Source organism: Lynx canadensis, chromosome E1, assembly GCF_007474595.2.
Source record: "Lynx canadensis isolate LIC74 chromosome E1, mLynCan4.pri.v2, whole genome shotgun sequence".
Classification (NCBI taxonomy): Eukaryota; Metazoa; Chordata; class Mammalia; order Carnivora; family Felidae; genus Lynx; species Lynx canadensis.
The window spans coordinates 9,130,698-9,155,087 of record NC_044316.2 but is presented as its reverse complement, the minus strand read 5'-3'; the positions used below and the strand labels follow the sequence as shown (position 1 = coordinate 9,155,087).

Genomic DNA, 24,390 nt, shown 5'->3' with positions numbered 1-24,390 from the left:
CACACACTAAAGTGCATATAAAACCGCTGAAATCTGAATAAGGTCTGTAGAACATACAAATGTTATTTTCCTGCTTTTGATAGTGTACTGTAGTTATGTAAGATGTTACCACTAGGGAAACTTGGATGAAGCGCATAATAAGATCTCTCTCTACTATTTTGGCAACTTCTTGTGAATCTATAATTATTTTTAAAAAGTAAATAAATCATTAGGGAAATGCTAATCAAAACCACAATGAGATATCACCTCACACCCATCAGGATGGCCATTATAAAAAAAATAGAAGAGAGTAACAAGTGTTGGGGTGCCTGGGTGGCTCAGTCTGTTAAGTGTCTGGATTCATCTCAGGTCATGATCTCACATTTCATAGGTTCGAGCCCCACGTAGGGCTCTGTGCTGACAGCTCAGAGCCTGGAGCCTGTTTCAGATTGTGTCTCCTTCTCTTTGCCCTCTGCTGCTCTCACTGTCTCTCCCTCTCTCTCAAAAATAAATAAACGTTAAAATTTTCTTAAGTAGTAAAAAAAAGAAAGTAACAAGGGTCGGTGGGGATGTGGAGAAACTGGAACCTTTGCACATGGCTGATGGAAACAGCATGGAGGTTCCTCAAAAAATTAAAAATAGAATTGCAATATATAAAGCAATTCCCTTTCTGAGTATATATCCAAAGGAACTAAAAGCAGGATCTCGAGAGATATTTGCACACCCATATTCCTTGCAGCATTATTCACAATAGCCAAGGGGTGAAAGCAACCCAAATATCCATAGACAGATGGATAGATACACACACAATGTGGTATATACATACAATGGACCATTAGCCTTAAAAAACAAGGACATTTTGTCACATGTATGGATGAACCTTGAAAATGTTACGCCAAATGAAATGAGCCAGTCACCAAAAAAACAAATACTATATGAATCCACTTTTATAAGGTATCTAAAGTAGTGTAAGGTAAAATAGTGGTTACTAGGTTCTGGGAGTGGGGAGAAATGGGGAGTGATTCTTAAGTGAGTACATGTTTCAGTTTTGCAAGACAAAAAAAATTCTAGAGATCTCTAACACAATAATGTGAAATATAATTAATACCACTTAACTATACACTTAAAAATGGAAAGATGATAAATTTTATAGTGTATATTTTTTGCTATAAAAAAAGCTAAAGTGAGGTGCCTGGCTGGCTCAGTAGGTAGTGTGTGACCCTTGATCTTAGCATGGAGCCTACTTTAAATACATTAACTAAAAAAAAAAAAAAAAAAAAAAACTGAAGCAAAATAAAAAATGTTAAGATTTAATAAAGTTGGGTGTTGGTTATATGATGCTGGTTATATGATCTCCAACTTTCATTTATGTAATATTCCATAATAAACATTTTAAAGTAGCTGTTTTATAATGGACATATTTCATAATTTTAAGACCCAATGTAAAGACAATACAGAATTTTTCTCCATGTTCATTTGGACATCCAACATCAAAGTTTCTAACTTGCTGGTAGTAAATCAGGAGTCTCATAATTCTATTGACATGAATAGCCAAACTAGGAAATGAAAAACCACATATTAACTCCGTATTTTAAATATCAGCTGATAAAGTCAAGAAAACAATTGTGAATTTATCATTGGAACCACAGTTTTCTCACAGATTTTTATTCAAAGACATCTAGCCAAGGGGCACCTGAGTGGCTCAGTCAGTTGAGCATCTGACTCTTGATTTCGGCTCAGGTCATGGTCTCTCAGTTAGTGGGATCGAGCCCCATGTCAGGCTCCTTGCTGATAGCAAAGGAGCCTTCTTGGAATTCTCTCTCTCCCTCTCTCTCTCAAAATAAAAAAATAAAGTTAAAAAAAAAAAAAAGAAGACATCTAGCCAAGTAAAATCACTTAGAATTTTTTTTTTTTTTCCAAAGGAACTGCCTAGGCAAAAACCATTTGACTATGGAGAAGTGAGTGGTGACTTTTTGTTTTGCATTTTGGTGCCTAAGGCTGTCACAAAGTTGGGGTGTTTTTTCCCCAATTGAAAAAAGGTAAAATTGCACTTTATTCACCGAACATATATTGAACACAATGCCAAGTGTCATGCTAAATTACCAAATCCCTGATCTTGTCATTCTATTTCTTAATTTGTTTACAAATTATCTTTTACAGTTTACTACCAAGAAAGGATGTGATTACTAAAAATGTTCATTTATAAACAGACCATAAAAAATTCACCTTGTTTTACAAAGACAGCACCTGTCATCCTTCTGAAAACATTTTGCTTTGTGGCGGTCACCGAAGGTCCCACTTTGGGAAAACATTAAACCAGGAAGCTGTATGACTCACTTGGTTCTGGCAACTGCTGGAACTCTGAACTAAGTCATCCTATCAGTCAGGTGATCTCCATTCTCGTTTATTCTCCCCACCAACACGTATGACTCAGGAGAAGATGCTAGTTGCTGAAACAAGTTCAGATTCATTGTGAGTCTGACAAAAATGAAAATTCATACTTTGTTAAAGAAACATTTCATCAACCACCTCCAAGCCCAAAATGAACTTGGAGATCTTAAAGAAACTATTTTTATCTCTGTTATTCCAGGAAGTAGATCTTACCAAGTTTTAGTTCACTCAAGACTGTCAAGGTGTCTGTTAACTCCTCAATATACCTGTCTATAGTGCAAGGTCATCGACACAGTTTTTTAATATTATGCTTAGAAATGTTGTGATTTGATGACTTTTCTAAGTGATATCCAGCTAATTTGCGTTAATGTGCAAATCTTTAGACCACTCCTTACTGAGATTGGTTATTACGCCACAAACAGCCATTTGCGTGTTTATTTACATCCCCGTCTCTGTGACTCAGACACCGGGCCACGTATCCCCGAGATCCCAACGCCCCTCCCTGCCTTACTCACGCTCCTCGGGTTATCTCCTAGGGGGACACGGGGCCACACCCAGGGTGGAGGGAAACCAGCCAGAGTGGCCTTAGCCGGCTACCTCCGCCTTTAGTGTCGCTTGAACACCACACATTAATGGGAGAGCTATTACTTTCTTGGACACGAATTCCTCGTCAGCTCTCAAAGCGGGTCTTCGGCTCCCTAATTTGCATCTCTCTTTTTCCCCACCAGAGTTTGGTGAAACAGAAGGGAAAGAGACTGCGGGTTTCGCGAGAGCCAGACCTAAGCCCGCCCCCGTGTCACCTGGAGCCGGGGCCTCGCCTCTCCGGGCCTGAAGGCGCTGGGAGGCCCGGGCCCCGCAGAGGTTCCCACCACCAGAATCTAGATGACTGACTCTCCTAGGAGCCCTTGTGGGGATCGAGAAGGACAAAAGCATTCTGACTCCAATAAACAAGTGTAATTAAAGCTCTTCAACCCCGCCATTACCAAGCGCAAAACTAAAACCGACCAGGGCGGGATCGCGTTAAGACTGGGGGTGGGGGGCGGGTTTGTGCTTCCGCTGCAGACGCCGGCAGACGCCGGCAGAAACCAGCGCGAGCCGCGCCACCCAAACCGGAACCGGGGCGGCCTTCCCGGGGAAGTCGCCGCAGGGGAGGCTTTTTCCTCACTTAAGGCCCAAACACCCAACATTTAGTGGGGGGACGGGGGACTTCGGAGGCGGGAGTCAATTACCCCTCCTCCCTCTCCGGCCGGAAGTACACCTCTCTCGCGAAGGCGCGCCTCTGGGGCGCACGCGCACTGAGCTACTTAGCAACGTCCGCGCTTACTTACCCCAGCACGGAGCCCAGCAACAACGGAGCCGCCGCGTCTCCCACCAATCAGCACCGGCCTCGCCTTCATCCGCCTCACCAATCAGCGCCGCCGCCGCAAGGAAGTTTCGAGAGCTTTCGAGGAAGGTCCCCTTAACTCAAATCCATCCGCCTGATAATGTTCCTATTTTTTCCTAAGGGAGGAGAAGGGTCACCTGGAAGAGAGGGGAGCTGAATTTTTAGGGTCCTTTCTTCGCCTCTGAGGAACCTGGGGCTCGGTGGAAGGGCCTAACCGGGCTGCGGGAGGTGGGGCCGAGCGAACTACTTTCAGTAGCGTACGGACACGGCGGCTACGTAAGCAGTGATGAGTCACGCAACAGACGCTGCATAAATCCCAGCTCCGCGGAGCCGCGAGCGTTCAGAAGCGGCTGGCAGCGCTGGGTGTGTGTCGGTGTCGGGGCGGCCGGACGTGATTGTCTTCGGTGTCCTTGCGTTCGCTACCAGGTACTGGCCCGCGGCCTTCGAGACCTGGGAGGAGTGGAGAGGGGCTCTAAGCGAGACCAGGCTGGCAGCTTTGGGGGTCCGGGTGGCCCTCAGGGAAAGGGGTTGGGGGAGGGGAGGGCGAGGTGACGCGGCGCCGGGCCTTTCCGGAAGAGTCGGCCTTGTTTACGTGCAGGGAGCGGGGGCGGTTCGCGCGCGCGCGCCGACAGAGACCAACCGACCCTTAACCGATGGAGATTCCATCGTGTCTGCTTCAGGGGGGGAAGGCGGAAAAAAGGTGGTCTAGCTTGGTTTCTAAAACTGTTACAGATTTTGAATCCCAACGCGGTGAAAGCGTCCCGCCTCATTTCCGTTTAAACAACAATTTTTATTTTTCGAGTTTTAGGAAGGTTTTTTTTGGTTTTGTTTTTTTTTTTTTTTTTGGTTTGTTTTTAGTTTTCCGTGTCCTGCTTAGGTTTTGGGGGAATTCCGGGGATGGGGTGGGGAAGGAAGACGATTTAGCGAAGAAAGAACAGGAAACCTTGAAAACGTTTTTGGTCCTTCATCGTCTTTAAGTTGAAAGCCTTGACTAGATTCTATATTCAGTGCCTGATTGGAGGCTACTGAAAGTCGAGAGGTTTGTGAGAGAGGTTAATACGGTCAAGGCACTTAAGAGAATGAAGTTAACTTCTCTTTGGATAATTATTTATGTAAGTAACTTAAAGATCCTGTGGTGGTACACTAACCTTTATTCCTTTAAACGCTTTAGGTCAAAATGCAAATCTTCGTGAAGACCCTGACCGGCAAGACCATCACCCTGGAGGTGGAGCCCAGTGACACCATCGAAAATGTGAAGGCCAAGATCCAGGATAAGGAGGGCATCCCCCCAGACCAGCAGAGGCTCATCTTTGCAGGCAAGCAGCTGGAAGATGGCCGCACTCTTTCTGATTACAACATCCAGAAAGAGTCGACCCTGCACCTGGTCCTGCGTCTGAGGGGTGGTATGCAGATCTTCGTGAAGACCCTGACCGGCAAGACCATCACCCTGGAGGTGGAGCCCAGCGACACCATCGAAAACGTGAAGGCCAAGATCCAGGATAAGGAGGGCATCCCCCCAGACCAGCAGAGGCTCATCTTTGCAGGCAAGCAGCTGGAAGATGGCCGCACTCTTTCTGATTACAACATCCAGAAAGAGTCGACCCTGCACCTGGTCCTGCGTCTGAGGGGTGGTATGCAGATCTTCGTGAAGACCCTGACCGGCAAGACCATCACCCTGGAGGTGGAGCCCAGTGACACCATCGAAAATGTGAAGGCCAAGATCCAAGATAAAGAAGGCATCCCTCCTGACCAGCAGAGGCTCATCTTTGCAGGCAAGCAGCTGGAAGATGGCCGCACTCTTTCTGATTACAACATCCAGAAAGAGTCGACCCTGCACCTGGTCCTGCGTCTGAGGGGTGGTATGCAGATCTTCGTGAAGACCCTGACCGGCAAGACCATCACCCTGGAGGTGGAGCCCAGTGACACCATCGAAAATGTGAAGGCCAAGATCCAAGATAAAGAAGGCATCCCTCCTGACCAGCAGAGGCTCATCTTTGCAGGCAAGCAGCTGGAAGATGGCCGCACTCTTTCTGATTACAACATCCAGAAAGAGTCGACCCTGCACCTGGTTCTTCGTCTGAGGGGTGGCTGTTAATTCTTCAGTCTTGAAGTTCATAGTGCCCAATGATGGCGTTGCTCTGCACTCTAGCCATTTGCCCCAGTTTAAGTTTAGAAATTACCAGTTTCAGCAATTGCTGAAATACTGGTTTTCTCAATAGCTGTTCAAAATGTTAATAAAAGTTTTGTTGCATGGTAGCATATTTGGTGTCTGTCGTGAAATTACACGGTGGGGGGGGGGGGGGGCCTGTCTGGTTAAAAGGGTCCCTTCAAGGAAGGGGGATTAGCTTTCAGAAGGTCATTTTCACCAAAGTCAGTCCCCTTGGGAAGGAAAAGGTGTTTTGAGTTGCGGGAAATTTGTCCTTTGTTAAAGGTCATAAGATTCTGGTGTAATGGGAGGCCATTTCAGAAGTGCAGTACAATTAAAAATTCGTTGAATTGGAGGCCTATTGAGGGAAAGCAAACTTGCCTACCCCTCAAATAGTTGACCTGATCGATCCTTGTAGAGAAAAATGGAATTTTTGTTGAGGCTGCTGAATTGTGGTTTCAAGTATTGTGATTTTTTTTAAGTAAGCTCTATGCCCAAACTGGGGCCTGAACTCAAAACCGTGAGATCGAGTCACATTAACACCCATAGTAGTTTCTGATATTGTTAGAAAAAAGTTAAGTAAAAATGTAGAGAACAGGATACCCTTTATTAACAATGCCCTAAGTTCTCTTTAGCCTTTACAGTGCCTGCAATAGAACTTGAGTAAATAAACGTGGTTTTCATCTTGGGACAAAATTGGGTGTTGTGGGGAGTACACGGAGGGGGAAGAAGTTGGAAGCCCTCTTGGTTTTCTCAAGTTTACACTGTAATAGGAAAATAACTTTTCTGGTACAAGAACTTGTCATTACAAGTGTTGCTGTTAAGAGAAAACACCTTAATTCCACTGAGGTGTGTCATAAAGGAGCAGCTGAACATTGTAGAAATTGGTCTGGTAGTCCAGGTATACCCGACAATGAATGACTTGCATGATTTTGGGAACTTTGCCACAGCAATAGTTGTAAAATTCCTGCCCTAGAAATCTGATGACGTTGGAGCATAAAATACTAAACTGGAGTACTGAACTCAGGGTTTCTTTGTAAATTAGACCCTGGAAATAACCACTTGATGGGCTGTTCGAATGAATTAATAATTCATTCTAGAGGGGTGGTCATAAACTGGGCCAGAAAAGGCAAAAACAGCTATATTAAATCTTTGGAGGTACTAATGAAAAAAGCCTTTCTTGGACTTAAGGGAATGTCTTTTTGCTATTAGATTGGAAGGATTTCACTATTGGAAGATGACATCTTTTCCAGTTCCAGTGCTTTACAAGGTCGACTTGTTCAAGGCTAATTTTGAGAGAAAGGGAGGGGCAGAGAAGAGAGGGAGACACAGAATCCAAAGCAGGCTCCAGGCTCTGAGCTGTCAGCACAGAGCCTGATTCGGGGCTCGAACCCACGAGCCGTGAGATCATGACCTGAGCTGAAGCCGGATACAACCAACTAAGCCATCCAGGCACCCTTCTAATGCTTTTAAGCAGGTTTTTTGCTGACTACTCAGTAATTAAGAACAGCCCTCTTGCTAGGAAAGCTGTGTTTCAAAGATTAAAAAGTCTTGTCCTTTCCCACACTTCGCTTTATACTTAAAAGCCCTGTTTTGAAAACTTGGAGAATAAAAGTATTTCACTGAAGTAAAAACTAATGGTTTGTGCACTAGGACTTGCACAGTTGTATTATTTCTCGAATTCTTCCTTATCTCTTGACAGGTTTGCAGCTCTGTAGTCATGTGAATCTCGAGGAAAAAGATCTCAGCTTATACAGTCTCATTCTCTTAGGATCTATTTTCCATAGGGATCCCCTACATACTCATGGGTCTTAACAAATTTCTCTTTTGCACACAACTTGAAATTTGACCAAGAAAAATGCTCTCTAAATGCGTATTCAACAACCTGTGCTATCAGTTTGGGAAATGGGTTTATCACTCGTGGCCTCAAACCTTGCTCTACACTGAGTAAAATTGAGGTCAACTAGTTTGTGGCTCCTGTTCACTTGACTACTGGTAAGGGGCCAGCAATGCTGTGGGGAAATGTGACTGGATGGGAGTGGAGCTTTCCTTTGGGGATGTCCTAGAAATGGATGAAAGAGGTGATAAAGATATGTCTGTGTATCTGAAGCCACGATAACTCATTTTCATTGTTCAGCTTCATGTTGTTTGTCCACTTAGCTCCTCGTCTAACTGCCAGAAATACAGTTCTCAATTGCAGTGTTAGTCCAGATGCCAAAGAGCCCATGGGAAGGAAGAGACTGACCCATTCCGCTACAGCCTGTGGTGCAAATATCCCACCTGCCCTTTAAGGAAATGTTTCCCTTCTACTTAGGAATCCGATAGAAGAAGGGTTTCTGTTAATATTCCGCTTCTTATGATCTTTCCTGAAAGTGCGAAGATGTGCTACAAGAGGGGCCCTTGTCTGGCTCAGTCAGAGCATGTGACTCGATCTCAAGAGTTGTGAGTTTGAGCCTCGTGTTAGATGTAGAGATTACTTAAAATCTTTTTTTAAAAAAGATGTGCTAAAAGAATACTTGTTTGGTGTACTTTACCTGATGCCACTCCAAGATAGTTTTTGTTAGTTCTCAGTGAGATTGAAAAAAAAAAAAAAAACAGTGAATTTTACATAATTTAAAGATTATATGCCCTCTGGGTAAGAATGTAGTGAGTGGACTGATTGAGTGTGGCTCAGGAGACAAGGCTACCGGAGTTCAAATTGCTCCACCGCCTGCCTACTGGCTTCTAACCTTGGACAACGAGTTCACCTTGTCAGTACATCATATTCCTCATCTGTAGAAATGGTGTTAATTATACTTCACAGAATCGTTAGGATTACATGTTGAAGTGCTTAAAACCATGCAAAAACTTGCCTAGTGCTTATAATGCTATTTACTGTAATAAAACTGGAAATGACCTGATTGCACAGGAGAGTGGTTACTTGATAATAATGCAATAGTTTAAAAAAATGTAGGAGGTAGGAACAGATATGGAACAATACTCAAGTCAGTGAAAAATGCTATAGAAAAAAAATGTGAATGTGTGCATAAGCTCACAAAAGGGTGGGCCCCTGCTTAACATTGGCTGCTTCAGGGGAGTAAAGGGAGGTGTATTTTAACTGCTTTCTGGATGGTATTTTCAGAATTGCCACCCATAGGCTTTCAGGAAGGCTGAAATCATTTACAGCATAGCATCAGCATTGTCCACCAGCAGCCCCTGTTCAAGAGCCAGCAATGTAATTTTGAAGTCAAACTGTGCTCCTGAATTGGATAAACTGTGCACAAGTCTCTTTGATTCTCTGTGGGTCTCCCAGGAGGACCTCTAGAACCTTCCTGAACCTCAGCACACTTTATTTTAGTTACACTCTGCTCATTTCCCAAAGAATCTGCGGGGGTAAGCCGTGACTCCCCTTTAATGAAGCCCAGACAACTCCGAGTGGAAGCTTTAGACAAATGTGGATTTCTGGAAGAGGATCTTGCATTTAGTTCAACGATGTTAACGGAAAAGTCAGTGTTGAGGTTTCTTCTTTTTTCATGCTTTTCTTGATCCCATCACTGTCCTTATCCTCCCGTTTAGGGGGTTGTGAGGGGATCCTCAGAAGTTGAGGGGTAAAGTTCACTCCAGCCAGTAAGTAGGTCTCACCCAACTCCCTGTAATTGATTCTAACATCTACTCTTCTGACCACCCGACACCCACCAGGACTCCCCTTAAGGAATGCTTTTACCTCCAGAAAATTCTGGTTTCAGTATTTCCCAAACTTCATCCTTCAAACTACAACCGCTGTGAATGGGATGCTGTGGTCACAAGAGCTCAGGAAGTTACCTCCCTCCTGGAGATTTACAATGTGCACTAGCATGGTAAGGGCTCCAAGAAGTTTTGTTTTGAAGAATTGGTCTGAAGTTTAACCCAGTGCTTTCCAATTTCCGGTTTCACTTTTTATTTCACTTTCCTTTCTGATCAATTAACATCCCTCAAAATTTGAGAAACATTGTTCAAACCGTGACCTCTCCCTGCCTCCCAAACTAACATTGCTGATTATGCTTTGTTCCCGTATTGATTTGTTACTTCAATACCAATGAGTATAACCCCCTTATAAAGACTCCATCAAAAATAACATATACAGGTTTAAAACATGAAAGTCATTTTCAGTGTCTCTCCCCAAAACCTGTTCCCTCCACGTTTACCTTTCTCCTTCAGGACAGAAACATGCTGTCACAGGCTTGCATGCTACAAAAAGGTGGGCCTGGATATTCTGCTAAAATAGAACAACAAATACAAAATAGAACCATATAAATACTCTCCCAATTCACAAGGAAATTGCTCAAATTCTTTCAGGTTAAGATTTGCTTCCATAACTAAGTTGTTTTCAATCAGTACCTGTTATGGCTTGTCTTCAAGCAGGTAGTATAAATTAGGACATGTGATTTTAAAAAATTATCTGGTTGATTTTGTAAAATAACAAAAAGTGGTATTAACTCTTTTTTAGTCTTTTTTTCTTCCTTAGTGTATTTGGGAGAGAGAGAGAGCAGGAAAGAGGGGCAGAGGGAGAGAGAGAGAATCTCAAACAGGCTCCACACTCAAGGCCCGACACGGGGCTTGATTCCATGACCCTGGGATCCTGACCTGAGCTGAAGTGAGAAGTTGGAATCTCCGGGCCCCTGGGTGGTTCAGTTGAGTGTCTGACTTCTGCTCAGGTCATGATCTCACGGTTCGTGAGTTCGAGCCCCGCGTCAGGCTCTGTGCTGACAGCTCAGAGCCTGGAGCCTGCTTCAAATTCTGTGTCTCCCTCTCTCTCTGCCCCTTCCCGTCTCAAACTGTCTCTCTCTCTCTCTCTCAAAAATAAATAAACATTAAAAAAAATTAAGGGGCACCTGGGTGGCTCAGTCAGCTAAGCGTCTGACTCTCGGTTTCGGCTCAGGTCATGATCTCACGATTTCATGGGTTTGAGCCCTGCATTGGACTCTATGCCAACAGTGTGGAGCCTGCTTGGGACTCTCTCTCTCGCCCTCTCTCTCTGCCACTCCCTCGCTCATGCTGTCTCTGTCTCAAAATAAATAAACTTAAAAAAATTTTTTTTAATTAAAAAAAAGTTGGAAGCTTAACTGAGCCACCCAAGCGCCCCCTAGCTCTTTTTAAATAAATACATCTAGTGATATAAACAAACATCCAGTAAAAAAATGAAAAATCCGCTCACCTCACATTTAATGAGAATATTTTTCCATTCATTTTTTCGCTCAATGAATGTTTATTGTCTATTGTGTCTATTGTCTATTGCAGTGAAAATGCAGCAATGAACAAAACTGAGTTCTAGCCCCCATGTATATTAAAGAGGAGACAAATAGGTAAGAACATCATATTTTAGATAATGAGAAGTAGTATAGTGGCAAGCAAAATAAGGGATATGGAGTGGTCAGAGAAGGTTTCAGAGACAGGATGATACTTGAGCAAAGGTTTGGAAGAAATGAGGGCTTGCCTGATGATATCTGGGGGAAGAGTGTTCCAGGCAAAGAACATCATATGCAAAGGTCCCAAGGTAGAAGAAAACTTAACAGCAAGATGGCCTGTGTAGCAGGAACTTAGCAAGAAGAGTAGAATGAAATTAACTCAGGGGTAATGGAAACGTTATTTATTGGTTTGTAAGGACACGGTAAGAATGTACATTGTAGGGTCGTTCTAGACTTCTGTATCAATACAAAACACACACACACACACACACATATACACACACACGTCCTCATATATAGATTTACTTCAATCTTGTTACGATGATTCACAGTAGGCATACTATTTTTTCCTTAAAATAATTATATTGTGCTCCTATACAATATATAGGTATATAATAGTATATACGCTCAATGTAGGAAACTTGAGAAATACAGAAAAAACCTCCATTAACCCTGCAATTCAGATATACTCAATTTAGCATATTTCTTGTTTTAATTGTTATTTAAATAAAAACTTAATCTTATTTATTCACTCATTCATTCATTCATTCAGGGAGCAGGGGAGGAGCAGGGAGAGAGAGGGAGAGAGAGATTCTTAAGCAGGCTCCACTCCCAGTGCAAAGCCTGATGCGGGGTTGGATCTCACAACCGTGAGATCCTGACCTGAGCCAAAATCAAGAGTCGGACTCTTAACCAACCAAACCACCCAGGCACCCTCAAAATAAAATCTTAAAAAAAAAAAAGGTAACATATATAGAGTATAACGTGAAAGTCCTTTTTCAGTGCCTCTTCCCAGAACTTGTTCTGCCCACACTTACCTTTCTTTGTGCTACTTGATAAAAGTTTGGTGCATTTATCACCAGATTATTTTCAACGTGTTTGCATATTTATGTATTATATAAAAACAGTTTTAAAATTATACCTAACTGCAACTCCTATTGCCTGGAGACATTTCCATGCCAGTAACTATGGATCAACTCCATTCTTTTTGAATTGCTGCAATATATTTCATAGTGTGGATATACCATAGTTTACCCATCTCCTTACTGATTAATATTAGGTGGTTTTTAATTTTTCACCATTCAAACGAGGATGCTGCAATGAACATCCTCGTAAATGCAATTTATTGCAAATGTGCAAATATTTCTCCAGGATATACCTAGAAGTGGAACTGTGTCCAAGAACGTGGCATCTTAAAGCTCGTGGTTACTACCAAGTTGCCCTTTAAAAAAAGATTATACCGCACACCGTGGAAGAGGATTCAGTCTTAAAAAGGAAGGGAATCCGGACCCATGCTATGGCGTGGATGAAACTTGGAGACATGATGCTAAGAGAAATAAGTTGTTCACCAAAGGGCCACTACTGGATGGTCCCCCACATAGGGGGTGCCCAGAGCCGTCCAATTCATACAGGCAGAGAGTGGAATGGTCGTTGCCAGGGGCTTGGGGGGAGGGAAAGGAGAACTCGTCATAGGTGGGCATGAAGTTTCAGTTTGGGAAGATGAGAAAGTTCCGCAGATGATACCGGTGATGGTTGCACACCAATGTGAATGCACGTGATGTCACTCTGGACACCTGACAAGGGTTAAAATGGTAACTTTTGTGTATTTTGTACCACAATAAAAAACGATGCCAATATAAACTCCCACCAGTACTGCATAGAAGTACCTAGTCCTGGGGCCCCTGGGTGGCTCAGTCGGTTAAGCATCTGACTCTTGATTTCGTCTCAGGTCATCATCTGGCAGTTCGTGGGTTCCAACCCCGCATTGGGCTGCACACTGTCAGTGCAGAGTGCTTGGGATTCTCTGTCTCCCTCTCTCTTTGCCCCTCCCTCTCTCCCTCAAAAAGAAACGAAAATAAACACTTAAAACAATATGTACATTATGAATCATTTAAAGTTTGGATGATTCGAAGGGGAAAAATGACACTCTATTGTCTTAACGTGCATGTCCCTGATTAAACTTGTGACACCACAGTAGTCCCCCCTTATCTGAGGTTTTGCGTTCCCTCGGTTTCAGTTACCCATGGTCCCAGTCTGGAAGCAGATGATCCTCCTTCTGATGTGTAGACAGAAGATAAAGTATTAATTTGTAGGACCTCTTTATATATTCTGAAAAGTGATTTATCTCTTAAAATTGTGGTAAAGAGGGTCTTTCAGACTATTATTTCACCTCTTGCTTATGGGGTCTTTTGTAAAAACAGAAGTTTTGAATTTGAAAAAGAATCTGGCCATCTTTTTCTTTATGACTTCTGGGCCAAAAAATAAAAATAAAAATGAGTGACTGTGTAAGGCTTTTGATAATTATTTATAACACACATTTTTTTAAAAAGGGGATCACATAATGCTTCTCACCATTCTGGGGCACGAGTGTTTCAAGGAGAGGAAACTGCCACCCTCGTGATTTCCAGATCATAATAGCATTTTGTCCCCAGAGATCAACAAACCAGAGACACATTCTTTGGAGCCATTGAGTATCTACCGATTAATGTAACGCCTATTTAACCTCCAGCGTCAATAGTGACTTTCACATATGCTTTTTATATTACATAACTATACTTTGCCAAGTACACTCAACACTATTATAATTGTTTCCTATCCCTCATGTGATAGCCCCATACTTCTTTAGAAGTGAAAATAAATACGTTTCAAAATAGCAAAACTTTGTAGCCCTGTCCTTATCATCGATGTTTGGGTTTGAGTTTTCACTTTTTTTTTTTTTTCAAAATGGAAACAGCTTGATTCATATTTGTTATCTTATTAAGGGAACAACATAACACATTCCATTATTTAAAAACTTTAGAAAACCGGGGCGCCTGGGTGGCTCAGTCGGTTAAGCGGCCGACTTCGGCTCAGGTCATGATCTCGCAGTCCGTGAGTTTGAGCCCCGCGTCGGACTCTGTGCTGACACCTCAGAGCCTGGAGCCTGTTTCAGATTCTGTGTCTCCCTCTCTCTGACCCTCTCCTGTTCATGCTCTGTCTCTCCCTGTCTCAAAAACAAATAAAATGTTAAAAAAAAAAAAAAAAAACTTTAGAAAACCTAGAATGGCAAAAAGAAGAAAGTAAAATAATTTGAGTTACCTGAATTCCCACCAACTAGAAGTAACTATTGATAACATAGATTTTTTTTTAAGTTTTATCTATTTAAGTAATCTCTATACCTAGCATGGGGCTCGAACTCATGACCCAAACATCAAGAGTCACATGCTCCACTGACTAAGCCAGGCAGGTGCACTTTTTTATTTTATTTTATTTTATTTTATTTTATTTTATTTTATTTTATTTTATTTTATTTTATTTTTATCTATTTTTTTTTAGTAATGAACATTTTATTTTTTTATCTTTAGTTTTTTAATGTTTATTTATTTTTGAGAGAGTGGGAGAGGGGGAGAGAGAGAGGGAGACGCAGCATCTGAAGCAGGCTCCAGGCTCTGAACTGCCAGCACAGAGCCCGACGCTGGGCTCGGACTCACGGACCGCGAGATCGTGACCTGAGCCGAAGTCGGACGCTTAACTGACTGAGCCATCCAGACTCCGGTAGTAAGGAACATTTTAATGCATATATACTTTCAGTGCAATTCCACTTCTAGGAATCTAATGATATTCTCCCCAATGTAGACAAAGAAGCGTGAACATAGACATGTTATGTTAATAGCAATTAATAATAGCAATATTAATAATATTGCCGTGTTAATAATAGCAATACACTGAAAACAACCAAAATGTGAATAGAAGTGAGTAAATGTGTTCCTACTTGTCTGAACAAGGGGATATTTATACTTTAATGATTTTGTGTACACATAATATAATTCCAGAAAGATGCATAAGAAATTGCTAACATTGGTTGGTGCCCGGAAGAGATTAGGAAGGGATACATCCTTTCACTATGTAAAATCTTTTGAACTGCTTAAATTTTCACCATGGGCAGGTATTATCTAGTCAAATAAATAAATAATGAAAAATTCATGTTTATTTGATGAGCAAGATTTAATACCTTTTCTTCCTTCTGTGAACTCTCTGTTTATATCCTCAATTTTTGTATTTTTATTTTGAGAGAGAGAGAGAGAGCACATGCATGAGCAGGGGAGAGGGGCAGAGGGAGAGAGAGAGAATCTCAAGCAAGCTCCACGCTCAGCACAGAGCCGACTCAGGGCTCGATTCCATGACCCTGGGATCATGACCTGAGCCGAAATCCTGAGTTGGTCCCTCAAGCAACTGAGCCACCCAGATGCCCCTTCATGTCCTCAATTTTTAAAAATTTTTGTTCAACTGTCTCAAAGGTTTGTAAGAGCTCATTATATGTTATATGTTTACTCTTTGGGGGCACCCGGGTGGCTCAGTGGTTGATCGTCCAGCTTCGGCTCAGGTCATGATCTCACCGTTTGTGGGTTCGAGCCCCGAGTCAGGCTCTGTGCGGATAGCTTAGAGCCTGGAGCCTGCTTTGGATTCTGTGTCTCCCTCTGTCTCTCTGCCCTTCCCAACTCACGCTGTGTCTCTCAAACATAAATAAACATTTAAAAAAAAAAAAAAAAAAGGAGCTTGAAGAAAGGCAAGCTTAGCAGGCCCAGGCATCCATCTGCCTGCCGTAGGGATGGATATGAACTTCCTGCTGGAAGAAGAGGGTGGGGGGTAAGTTCTGGGACCTGCTGGGAACAGCAGGCAAAGCACAGAGGTCCACCCTGCAGACTCCTTCAATATGCGGCCCAGGCCTCCCCAACACTGGCCTTCAGGAAGGGAGGCGATGCTCCCAGGTTTCAGAACTGCTCTCCTCACTCTGCCAGCAGAAAATACTGACCGTTGCATTCAGCTAAGGGAATGTTCCAATACCTGTGGGAGGAAAGGACCTTTAGGGCTTATCCGAGGAAGGCCTTACTTCCAAGGGAGAATGCCATCTCTCACCGTGCCCAGCAGACCAAGGTTACCGCCTACCTCTTTGCAGATCAGCTGGCAGCCTCCAACGCCTCCTCCGCGTTCCTTGACTTCCTGTGAAACAGCCCCTCAGCCCCTCCCACGCCTGTGAAAGTGGGTTTTCTGAGCATCAGGCCTGAACAGAATTTCCTTTAGAAGCTGAGGTGGCCTGCTCTCTTTTTGCAGCCAATACTTTCATTCAGAAGCTCTGATGGCCTTTTAGGTAAACCTACTCCTCCCCCTCCTCCCCTGCACTTTTCCTGGAAACAGCTTGCCAAGGTTTACGGGAACAATATGGCTCCGGCCCCCACACCAGCCATGACCTTGAGAAGGGAGAAGGCACTGAGCCACCCGAGGGGGTGACTAGAGGAGCTTGGAAGGACAGAGACCTCCAGAGACAAGAAGACAGAAGCTGAAGAGGCACGAGCGGGGGGCTGGAAGGTTCCACAGAGTGTGCGCAGTGGCACGTCTGGGCCTCGGCCTTTCTGGAGCTGCTGACACATCGGCCGTCTACTCTCTTCTGCGAGAACACAGATCGGGGCTGCTCTGGCTTCCGGTAATGTGCTGATGATTTCCTCTAAGTGGCTGCTCCCTGCAGACTGACTTCACCCGCCTAAAATGATTCATTTGCTCCCCTTTCAACTCTGTCCCCCCCCCGCACTTACAGGCCAGAGCAGCACGGCATGGCTCCAAGCTCTGTCCGCTGCCTCAGGCGAGCAGGGCCTGAAACAGGTCTTCTAACATAGAAATTTTTAATGAAATTAAGGGTCGTGCCTAAAGACATACCACAAAATATGACATCTGCACAGGCTCTCTGGGGTGACTCCAAACCACAGAATGTAAGGGGAGAAGGTAGAGACACAAACTTTCCGTGGAGCATGGTTTGCTATGCCCAGAAACAGACAAAATATCCTCCCTTCTATTCCAGAAAGGTGCGGCCAAACAGCTCTGTGTGCATCGGGGCCCCGAGCATCGCCTGAGGAAAACAAGCGTTTTCTTCTAAGACCTCCTCTAAAGCCTCCTATTTACGGAAATGTAACTGGTCTCTCTTCCCATGTGCGAAGTGCTAAGGCTGCACAGATATGCGCAGTCACTGGGTGCCAACAGGTCAGTAAACGGACACTTGTCACTCGGGACGATGAATCCAATGCTAGGTCGGGGTCAAAACCAGCTGCCAGCTCCTCCCCCCAAAGAGGATCAGGTGGGAAAGAAAGATTTCTTGGGGGTGATGGGGAGGGATGAGCTAATTGCCCTCCCCCCCCGCCCTTGCCTTGGAACAAACAGCACCTGCCTCCACCTCGCCAATGACTCAGCTCTGGGATCCAGGTGTGCCTGGAGTCCAATTAGGGCGGCCCAGACCTCAAGGTTTGGGAGATGCTGCCGAAAACAGGTGTGGACTGATTGACAGCTGCCCACTCACCACCCCCCCAACATCCGGGGAATGACATTTTAGGGGTGAGTCCTGAGGCTGCTTCTCTTTGGAGAGCAAAGTGTGGAAACACGTCCTGAAGGTCGTCTTGTGGGGCGAGGAGTGGCTTGGCTGTATTCTCGTGGCGCCTCCTTCCCGGGCTTATCTACTCCCCATGCAGGAGATTCCCAGGGGAGGTAGCAGGGGGTGTCTCCTCTGCTTTCCGACACTTCTGGTCACCAAATGAGCAGGGTTTTCTTTCCGCACCAAGCAATTCGGCGACACCAGCTGGGTGTTCTACAGTTCAACTCAAATCTGAAACTATCTGGCTGGACTTAGCGGCAGATCCCACAGGCTAAGGGCATCAATGCTTTCTTTAAAAAAAAAAAAAAAAATTTTTTTTAAATTTTTTAATGTTTATTTCTGAGAGAGAGAGAGAGAGCATGAGCAGGGGAGGGGAAGAGAGAGGGGGAGACACAGAATCAGAAGCAGGCTCCAGGCTCGGAGCTGTCAGCCCAAGCCCCATGCAGGCCTCCAACCCACAGACCACGAGATCGTGGCCCCAGCCAAAGTCAGAGGCTTAACCAACTGAGTCACCCAGGCGCCCCCCCAATTTTTTTTAATGTTTATTTATTTTTGAGAGACAGAACGTGAGGGGGGGAGGGGCAGAGAGAGAGGGAGACACAGAATCCAAAGCAGGCTCCAGGCTCTGAGCTGTCAGCACAGAGTTCGATACGAGGCTCGAACTCACGGACTGTGAGATCACGACCTGAGCCAAAGTCGAACAGCGAACCCACTGAGCCACCCAGGTGCCCCAGGGCATCACTGCTTTCAACAGAAAAACTATAACCTGTTTCTTGTCAGAATAAGAATTTTATTTATTTTCATTTTTTAAATTGTTTATTACTTCCAACTTTTTCTTAAGTAGGCTCCACACCCAACATGGAGCTCAAACTCATGACCCCAAGTTCAAAAATCCCATGCTCTACTGACTGAGCCAGGCAGGTACCCCAGAATAAGAATTTTAGACTAATAAACATGTTAAAAGATATAAGGAAGATATTGGAACTATAACACAAGTTACTTAAGAATAAAATCTTAGGGGCACGCGGGTGGCTCAGTTGGTTGGGCATCCGACTTTGGCTCAGGTCATGATCTCACGGTCCATGGGTTTGAACCCCACTTTAGGCTCTGTGCTGACAGCTTGAGAGCCTACTTAGGATTCTGTGTCTTCCTCTTTCTCTGCCCCTCCCCTGCTTGCATTTTGTCTTTCTCTCTCAAAAATAAACATAAAAAAAAAATAAAATGTCACAGTTATGGTTGGGGTTCCAGTTACGGGGCGCCTGGGTGGCTCAGTCGGTTGAGCGTCCAACTTTGGCTCCGGTCATGATCTCGCAGTCTGTGCGTTCGAGCCCCGCGTAGGTATCTGTGCTGACGGGTCGGAGCTTGGAGCCTGCTTCGGATTCTGTCTCCCTCTCTCTCTGCCCCTCCCCTGCTCATGCTCTGTCTCTCTCTCTCTCTCTGTCAAAAATAAATAAACATTAAGAAAAAAATTAAAAAAAAATGCTTTCCTCCCCAAACCCCTTTAAAATAATCACAAAAGGATAGGGGAACCTGGGTGGCTAAGTCGGTTAAGTGTCCGACTCTTGGTTTTGGCTCAGGTGGTGATCTTGTGGTTTGTGGGTTCAACCCCCGTGTCCAGCTGTGTGCTAACAGTGCAGAGCCAGCTAGGGATTCTCTGTCTCCCTCTCTCTGCCCATCCCCTGCTCATGCTCTCTCTCTTTGAATAAAGATTTATAAATAAATAAATAAATAAAATGATCACAAAAGAATAAAATAAGGACAAAGAGGGTGGGAGAGGAAGCCATGCAGAGGCAATGCTTGGACAGTTGATGACCATTCCTAACTCAGTGGAAAAGCTGAGACCTTGGTGCCCTGGGGACCCAAGCACAGACGAGACCCTGCCTACCAGGGGGAATTAAGCAGACGTCTGCCCTGGAAACTTTGAGAACGGTGACATCACCCTTTAGGGAAGCTCAGTGAAGCCCCATCCATGCACCTGGCTTTTTGGTCCCAGACATTTGAGGAAATCTCCTACCATGAAAGGCAGAAACTTACAAAAAACAAGTGGAAAAAACCCAGAGAAACAAAGGAAGTTCTGAAGCATGTTTTCCCCATTGTCTAACTCTCTGGACCCCAAGTGGGACTTTCAGGCAATGTTTGACCTGGGTACCCAGGTCTGGACAACTTTTCTCTCCTGAGATAGGCTTTTGTAGCAATCAGGCAGCCCCTGGGGACCCTAGGGCTCTGAGGGAAGGTCTAACACTCAAATCCTAAACTTCTTTTTTTTTTTTTTATGTTTATTTAATTTTGAGAGGGAGAGGACCAGCAGGGAAGGGGCAGAGAGAGAGAGAGGGAGACAGAGGATCTGAAGCAGGCTCTCACTAACAGCAGAGAGCCATGTGCAGGGCTTGAACCCACCAACCATGAGATCATGACCTGAGCTGAAGTTGGACACTTAACTGACTGAACCACCCAGGTGCCCCTCAAATCCTAAACTCTTTTTTGGAACTTCTTCCCTTGGATCTTTAGTCAACCCGTTTATTCCCTTTGCTGTGGTCCGAACATTTGTGTCTTCCCCAAAATTCTTTAAACTGTCAGTGTAAAAAGGGTGTAAGTTTTATTTTATTTATTTTTTTTTTAATTTTTTTTTTCAACGTTTATTTATTTTTGGGACAGAGAGAGACAGAGCATGAACGGGGGAGGGGCAGAGAGAGAGGGAGACACAGAATCGGAAACAGGCTCCAGGCTCTGAGCCATCAGCCCAGAGCCTGACGCGGGGCTCGAACTCACGGACCGCGAGATCGTGACCTGGCTGAAGTCGGACGCTTAACTGACTGCGCCACCCAGGCGCCCCTATTTTATTATTTTAAAGTTTATTTATTTACTTTGAGAGAGACAAGACAGCATGAGTGGGGGGAGGGGCAGAGAGAGAGGGAGACGGAGAATCCCCAACTTTTTTTTTTAAAGAAGAGATGGGAACACAGAGGGAAATCAGATGGTCTGGGTTCAAATCTCACCATCACTTGCGACCCGTGCTGTGATCTAGAGCAAGAGAGTTAGTTCACCTCTGACTCTGTTTCCCCTTCTCTGAAATGGAAGTTCTATCTCCCAGGGGGAGGTAAGGATGAAGAAAGAAAATGCCCAGGGGCACCTGGCAGGCTCGGTGGGTGGAGTGGGGGACTCTTGACCTGGTGGGGGCGGGGGTCGGGGAGAGGGGAGGTTGTGAGTTCCAGCCCCACGTTGGGCGTAGAAATTACTTAAAAATAAAATCTTGTTAAAAAAGAAGAAACAAAATGCTCATAAAGTGCCTGGCTCACGGTCAAGCGTGTGCCCGCGTCCTACAAGCTCCTTGAGTTGCCACCTCTAGGGTGCATCCTTCTAGGACGCACCCGCTCCCTCGGAGGGAGGCAGAGGCCACAGTCCCTGACACCCTCACTGTCCTGCTTTGTGACTTGGGAAGCGGAGTGGGGCATGAGGAGTGGGCCATCCGCGTCCACGGGGAAGATCTGCCGCGCCCCCACGCTGTCCTGGGGAGACCTAACTCCAGCCGCAGGCCCGCGGCCCAGGGAAGGTGTTTGCGGGGGGTGGGGGTGGGGGCGGGGACTGGAGCTCCCTTAGGGAAAGGGGAGGGGCCGCGTCTGGGCGCGGGGGCGGGGCTGGGGCCCGGTCGGGGAGGGGCGACGGGGTGGAAGCCGCGCAGGGTTGGGGTCTGTCCTTCTGCATCCCCGGCTCGGTCTTCTGGTCCGCGTCCATCCTTCGGTGTCCGACTGCTGTCCCTTAGGCTCGACCTCGCCCGCAGCCTGGGCCACCCTTTGTCTCAGTCAGGTTATCTGATGCATTTTTGGTGCTTGGTCCAGACCAACCCTGCTTGCGTCTGGTCTTTCCCCTTGTCTCTGGCGCTGGTTCTAGCCTGTCCTGCTTCTAGATCTCTCGGCCTCAGGGCGTGTCTCTCTTCTGGGTCCTGTCTCTGAGACCCGCGCTTCCTCTCTCTGCCCCATCTTTATTTGGCTCAGACTCGGTCCTTCCTCCCATCCCCCCTTTCTCAGTTCTGATCTCCCAGATAACATCCCTCTCTCCTGATCTTTTCATTAAAAAAAATCGGAAGTCTATTAGCCAATAGCAGGCCTTGTTGACAACGGGCCCAGCTTCAGCCCAAGATTGGGGAACTTCCCTAGAGGCAAATGCCCAGCCTGGGCCTGGGCTTCCAGATTTGGCACGGGGCCTGGATGTGGCTGTTCTAGGTCCTGTGAGAAAGGTCCCACATGCGGGTCTGGCTGAGCAGTGGCCTCTGGGGCTCAGAGGCAGTGTGGGAAATGGCAGCTCACTTTCCATGAGAGTGAGAATTGTCCCAGGCCAGCAGACTGTACTCACACCGGCAGGACTTTGGTCCCCTTCTCCTCTGTGGCCTCGGTGGCCTTCTAAGTTGGTCCTTGCTGGGGACCAGGGCCACCTGAGCTAGCATTTTTTTCTCCCACTATAAGCCTGCTAAACTCTAGTCGCTGTCTCCTTTGTTCCAGGAAGCTTGTCCAGCCTCCTAAACAGGCTTCTTTCTATTTCTTTACTGTCAGTTCCAGATACAGTGCTGCTCAGGGAGGCTTTGTCTATCTGGCCAGTAAACATGGCCTGGCCCAGGCTCCGGACCAAGTTTTGGGATTGGCATAAGGAAATCAAAAGTTTTAGGCATAGGCCCTGGCCTGTCCACCTCCCTCCCCCCAAGTCCTACCCTTCCTCCCCTCTACGGCCAGAATAATTCTCATCTTATAGACTCTGAACCCCTCTCCCCCACCTCTCTTTAGAATTTACACTAATTATGTACAGGCTTTGGCCATAGCTTGCACATACGAGTTGAAATTTTTTTTAACTCTACAAGACAGTCCATATTTGTTTTTTTTTTAAGCCAATGGCAAAAAAAAAAAAAAAAAAAATCAAGTAGTGCTAAGGATACACCTTGAAAAGGAAGTTGCCTTCTCATCCTTGATCCTTGTTTTTTTTTTCTTAAGTAGGCTCCATGCCCAATGTGGACTCATGACACACGACCCTGAGATCAAGAGTTGGATGCTCTACCAGCTGAGACACCCAGGTACCCCACCCCCCCTTTTTTTAAGTAAGCTTTAGCCCCAACCTGGGCTTGAACTCAGGACCCTGAGATCAAGAGTCACCTGCTCTACCGACTGAGCAAGCCAGATGCCCCCCATCGTTGATCCTTAATTCCTTCCTCCAAAGAATATGTCTGTTACACATTTTGTGACCTTTCTCTTCGTTTTCTTAAAATCAATTCTGAAAATAAATTCCAAAAAAAGAAACATGCCTTTATAAAAAGTTACTAAGTGTGAAATGAAACACATGGGTGTGAAGGCTGCTTGGAGGAGATTTTTCCTTACATGGAGACTGGACTGAACAAAACTTCGACGTTGAAATAGAAGTCCAGTGACCTTGGAACTGAGGAAGACTTTATTCTCTGCTTGATTCATTTCCCACTAAGAACACAGGCATTATTTTCTGCTCAGAGGACTTTTTTTTTTTTTTTAAGATAGAAATCACATACAGTTCACTGTTTTGAAGTGTGCAGTTCAATGGTCTTTAATATATTTACACAGTTGTGCAGCTGTCATCACAGTCTAATTTGGGACATCTTCATTTCCCCCAAAAGAAGCCTTATACATTTTAGTTTCTACTTGGCCATGATGAATAACACTGCCGTAAATAGTTGTGTACAAGTGTTTGTGTAGACATACATTTACCTTTCTTTTGAAATGAGTGCAATAGTTAGGTCATACGGTAACTACCTGGTTAATTTTTTTTCATAGTCTCTACACCCAACATGGGACTCGAACTCATGACCCCGACATCAAGAGTTGCATGCTCTTCCAACTGAGCCAGCCAGGCGCCCTTAGTGCTTAATTTTTTGAGGAACAGCTAGACTGGTTTCCAAAGTGGCTGTTTGATTTTATGATTCATCAGCAATGTATGAGCATCCCAATTTCCCCATAGGCTCACCAACACTTGTCATTATCTGTCTTTTATTTGTAGCCATCCCAGCAGTGTGAAGGTATCTCATTGTTGTTTTTATTTGCATGTCCCAGATGGCTGATGATCTGAGAACTTTTTAAAAACTGCATTTGCAATTAGGGTTTTCTGCCCAATTGTCATTGTCATCTGAAGTGCCTCTGAAGGACTTGAGGGTGTCCACTTTTCGGTTTTTCTCCAACAGCACAATAATGTCCTCTGCATTATGATTATGATTAACCACGCAGTCATTCAGAGCTTTCTTGCAGGAAAAAAAGGGGAAAAAAAGCCTTGAGCACAAGCTGTCTGCTAGGTCCTGAGGATACAGTAAAAAAAAAAAGGGGGGGGGGCAAAACCTTGCCCCTTGTTGAGCTTGGTGCATAAGGGTGTGTCCCTGGATTCAAACCCCTGCTTTGTCACCTCCCAGCTATGTGGCCTTGGACAAGGTGCCTAATCTTGCTCAGCCTCAGTTTCCCAGTCTGTGAAATAAGGTGGCTCTGAGAGTTGCATGTAAAGCCCTAGGCACAATGTCTGGCACATTGTGAGGTAGGCATTCGTTATTGTCAAAGGTGAAGCCAGACAAATAAACGTTAACAATAATGGATAGTGAGTTATGATCGGAGAAGTATATAGTGTCACTGGAGCACCTAGTGGGGGCCTCCAACCCAGTTCAGGGTCTAGGAAA

At 45.1% G+C, this 24,390-nt stretch overlaps 1 protein-coding gene and 1 long non-coding RNA gene across 2 annotated transcripts; both read left to right on the top strand.

Annotated features, from left to right (window-relative positions):
- The first annotated feature begins 4,075 nt into the window (after nucleotides 1-4,075).
- Nucleotides 4,076-6,013, top strand: UBB (ubiquitin B). The gene is made up of 2 exons (XM_030295453.1): nucleotides 4,076-4,180; nucleotides 4,926-6,013. The coding sequence occupies exon 2, from the start codon at nucleotides 4,932-4,934 to the stop codon at nucleotides 5,847-5,849; it is 918 nt and encodes a 305-aa protein (XP_030151313.1). The 5' UTR covers nucleotides 4,076-4,180; nucleotides 4,926-4,931; the 3' UTR covers nucleotides 5,850-6,013.
- A 10,678-nt stretch (nucleotides 6,014-16,691) lies between these two features.
- On the top strand, nucleotides 16,692-22,738 carry LOC115501194. The gene is made up of 3 exons (XR_003964744.1): nucleotides 16,692-16,784; nucleotides 17,157-17,335; nucleotides 22,703-22,738. It is a non-coding gene; the product is annotated as an uncharacterized LOC115501194 (long non-coding RNA).
- Nucleotides 22,739-24,390: the final 1,652 nt, after the last annotated feature.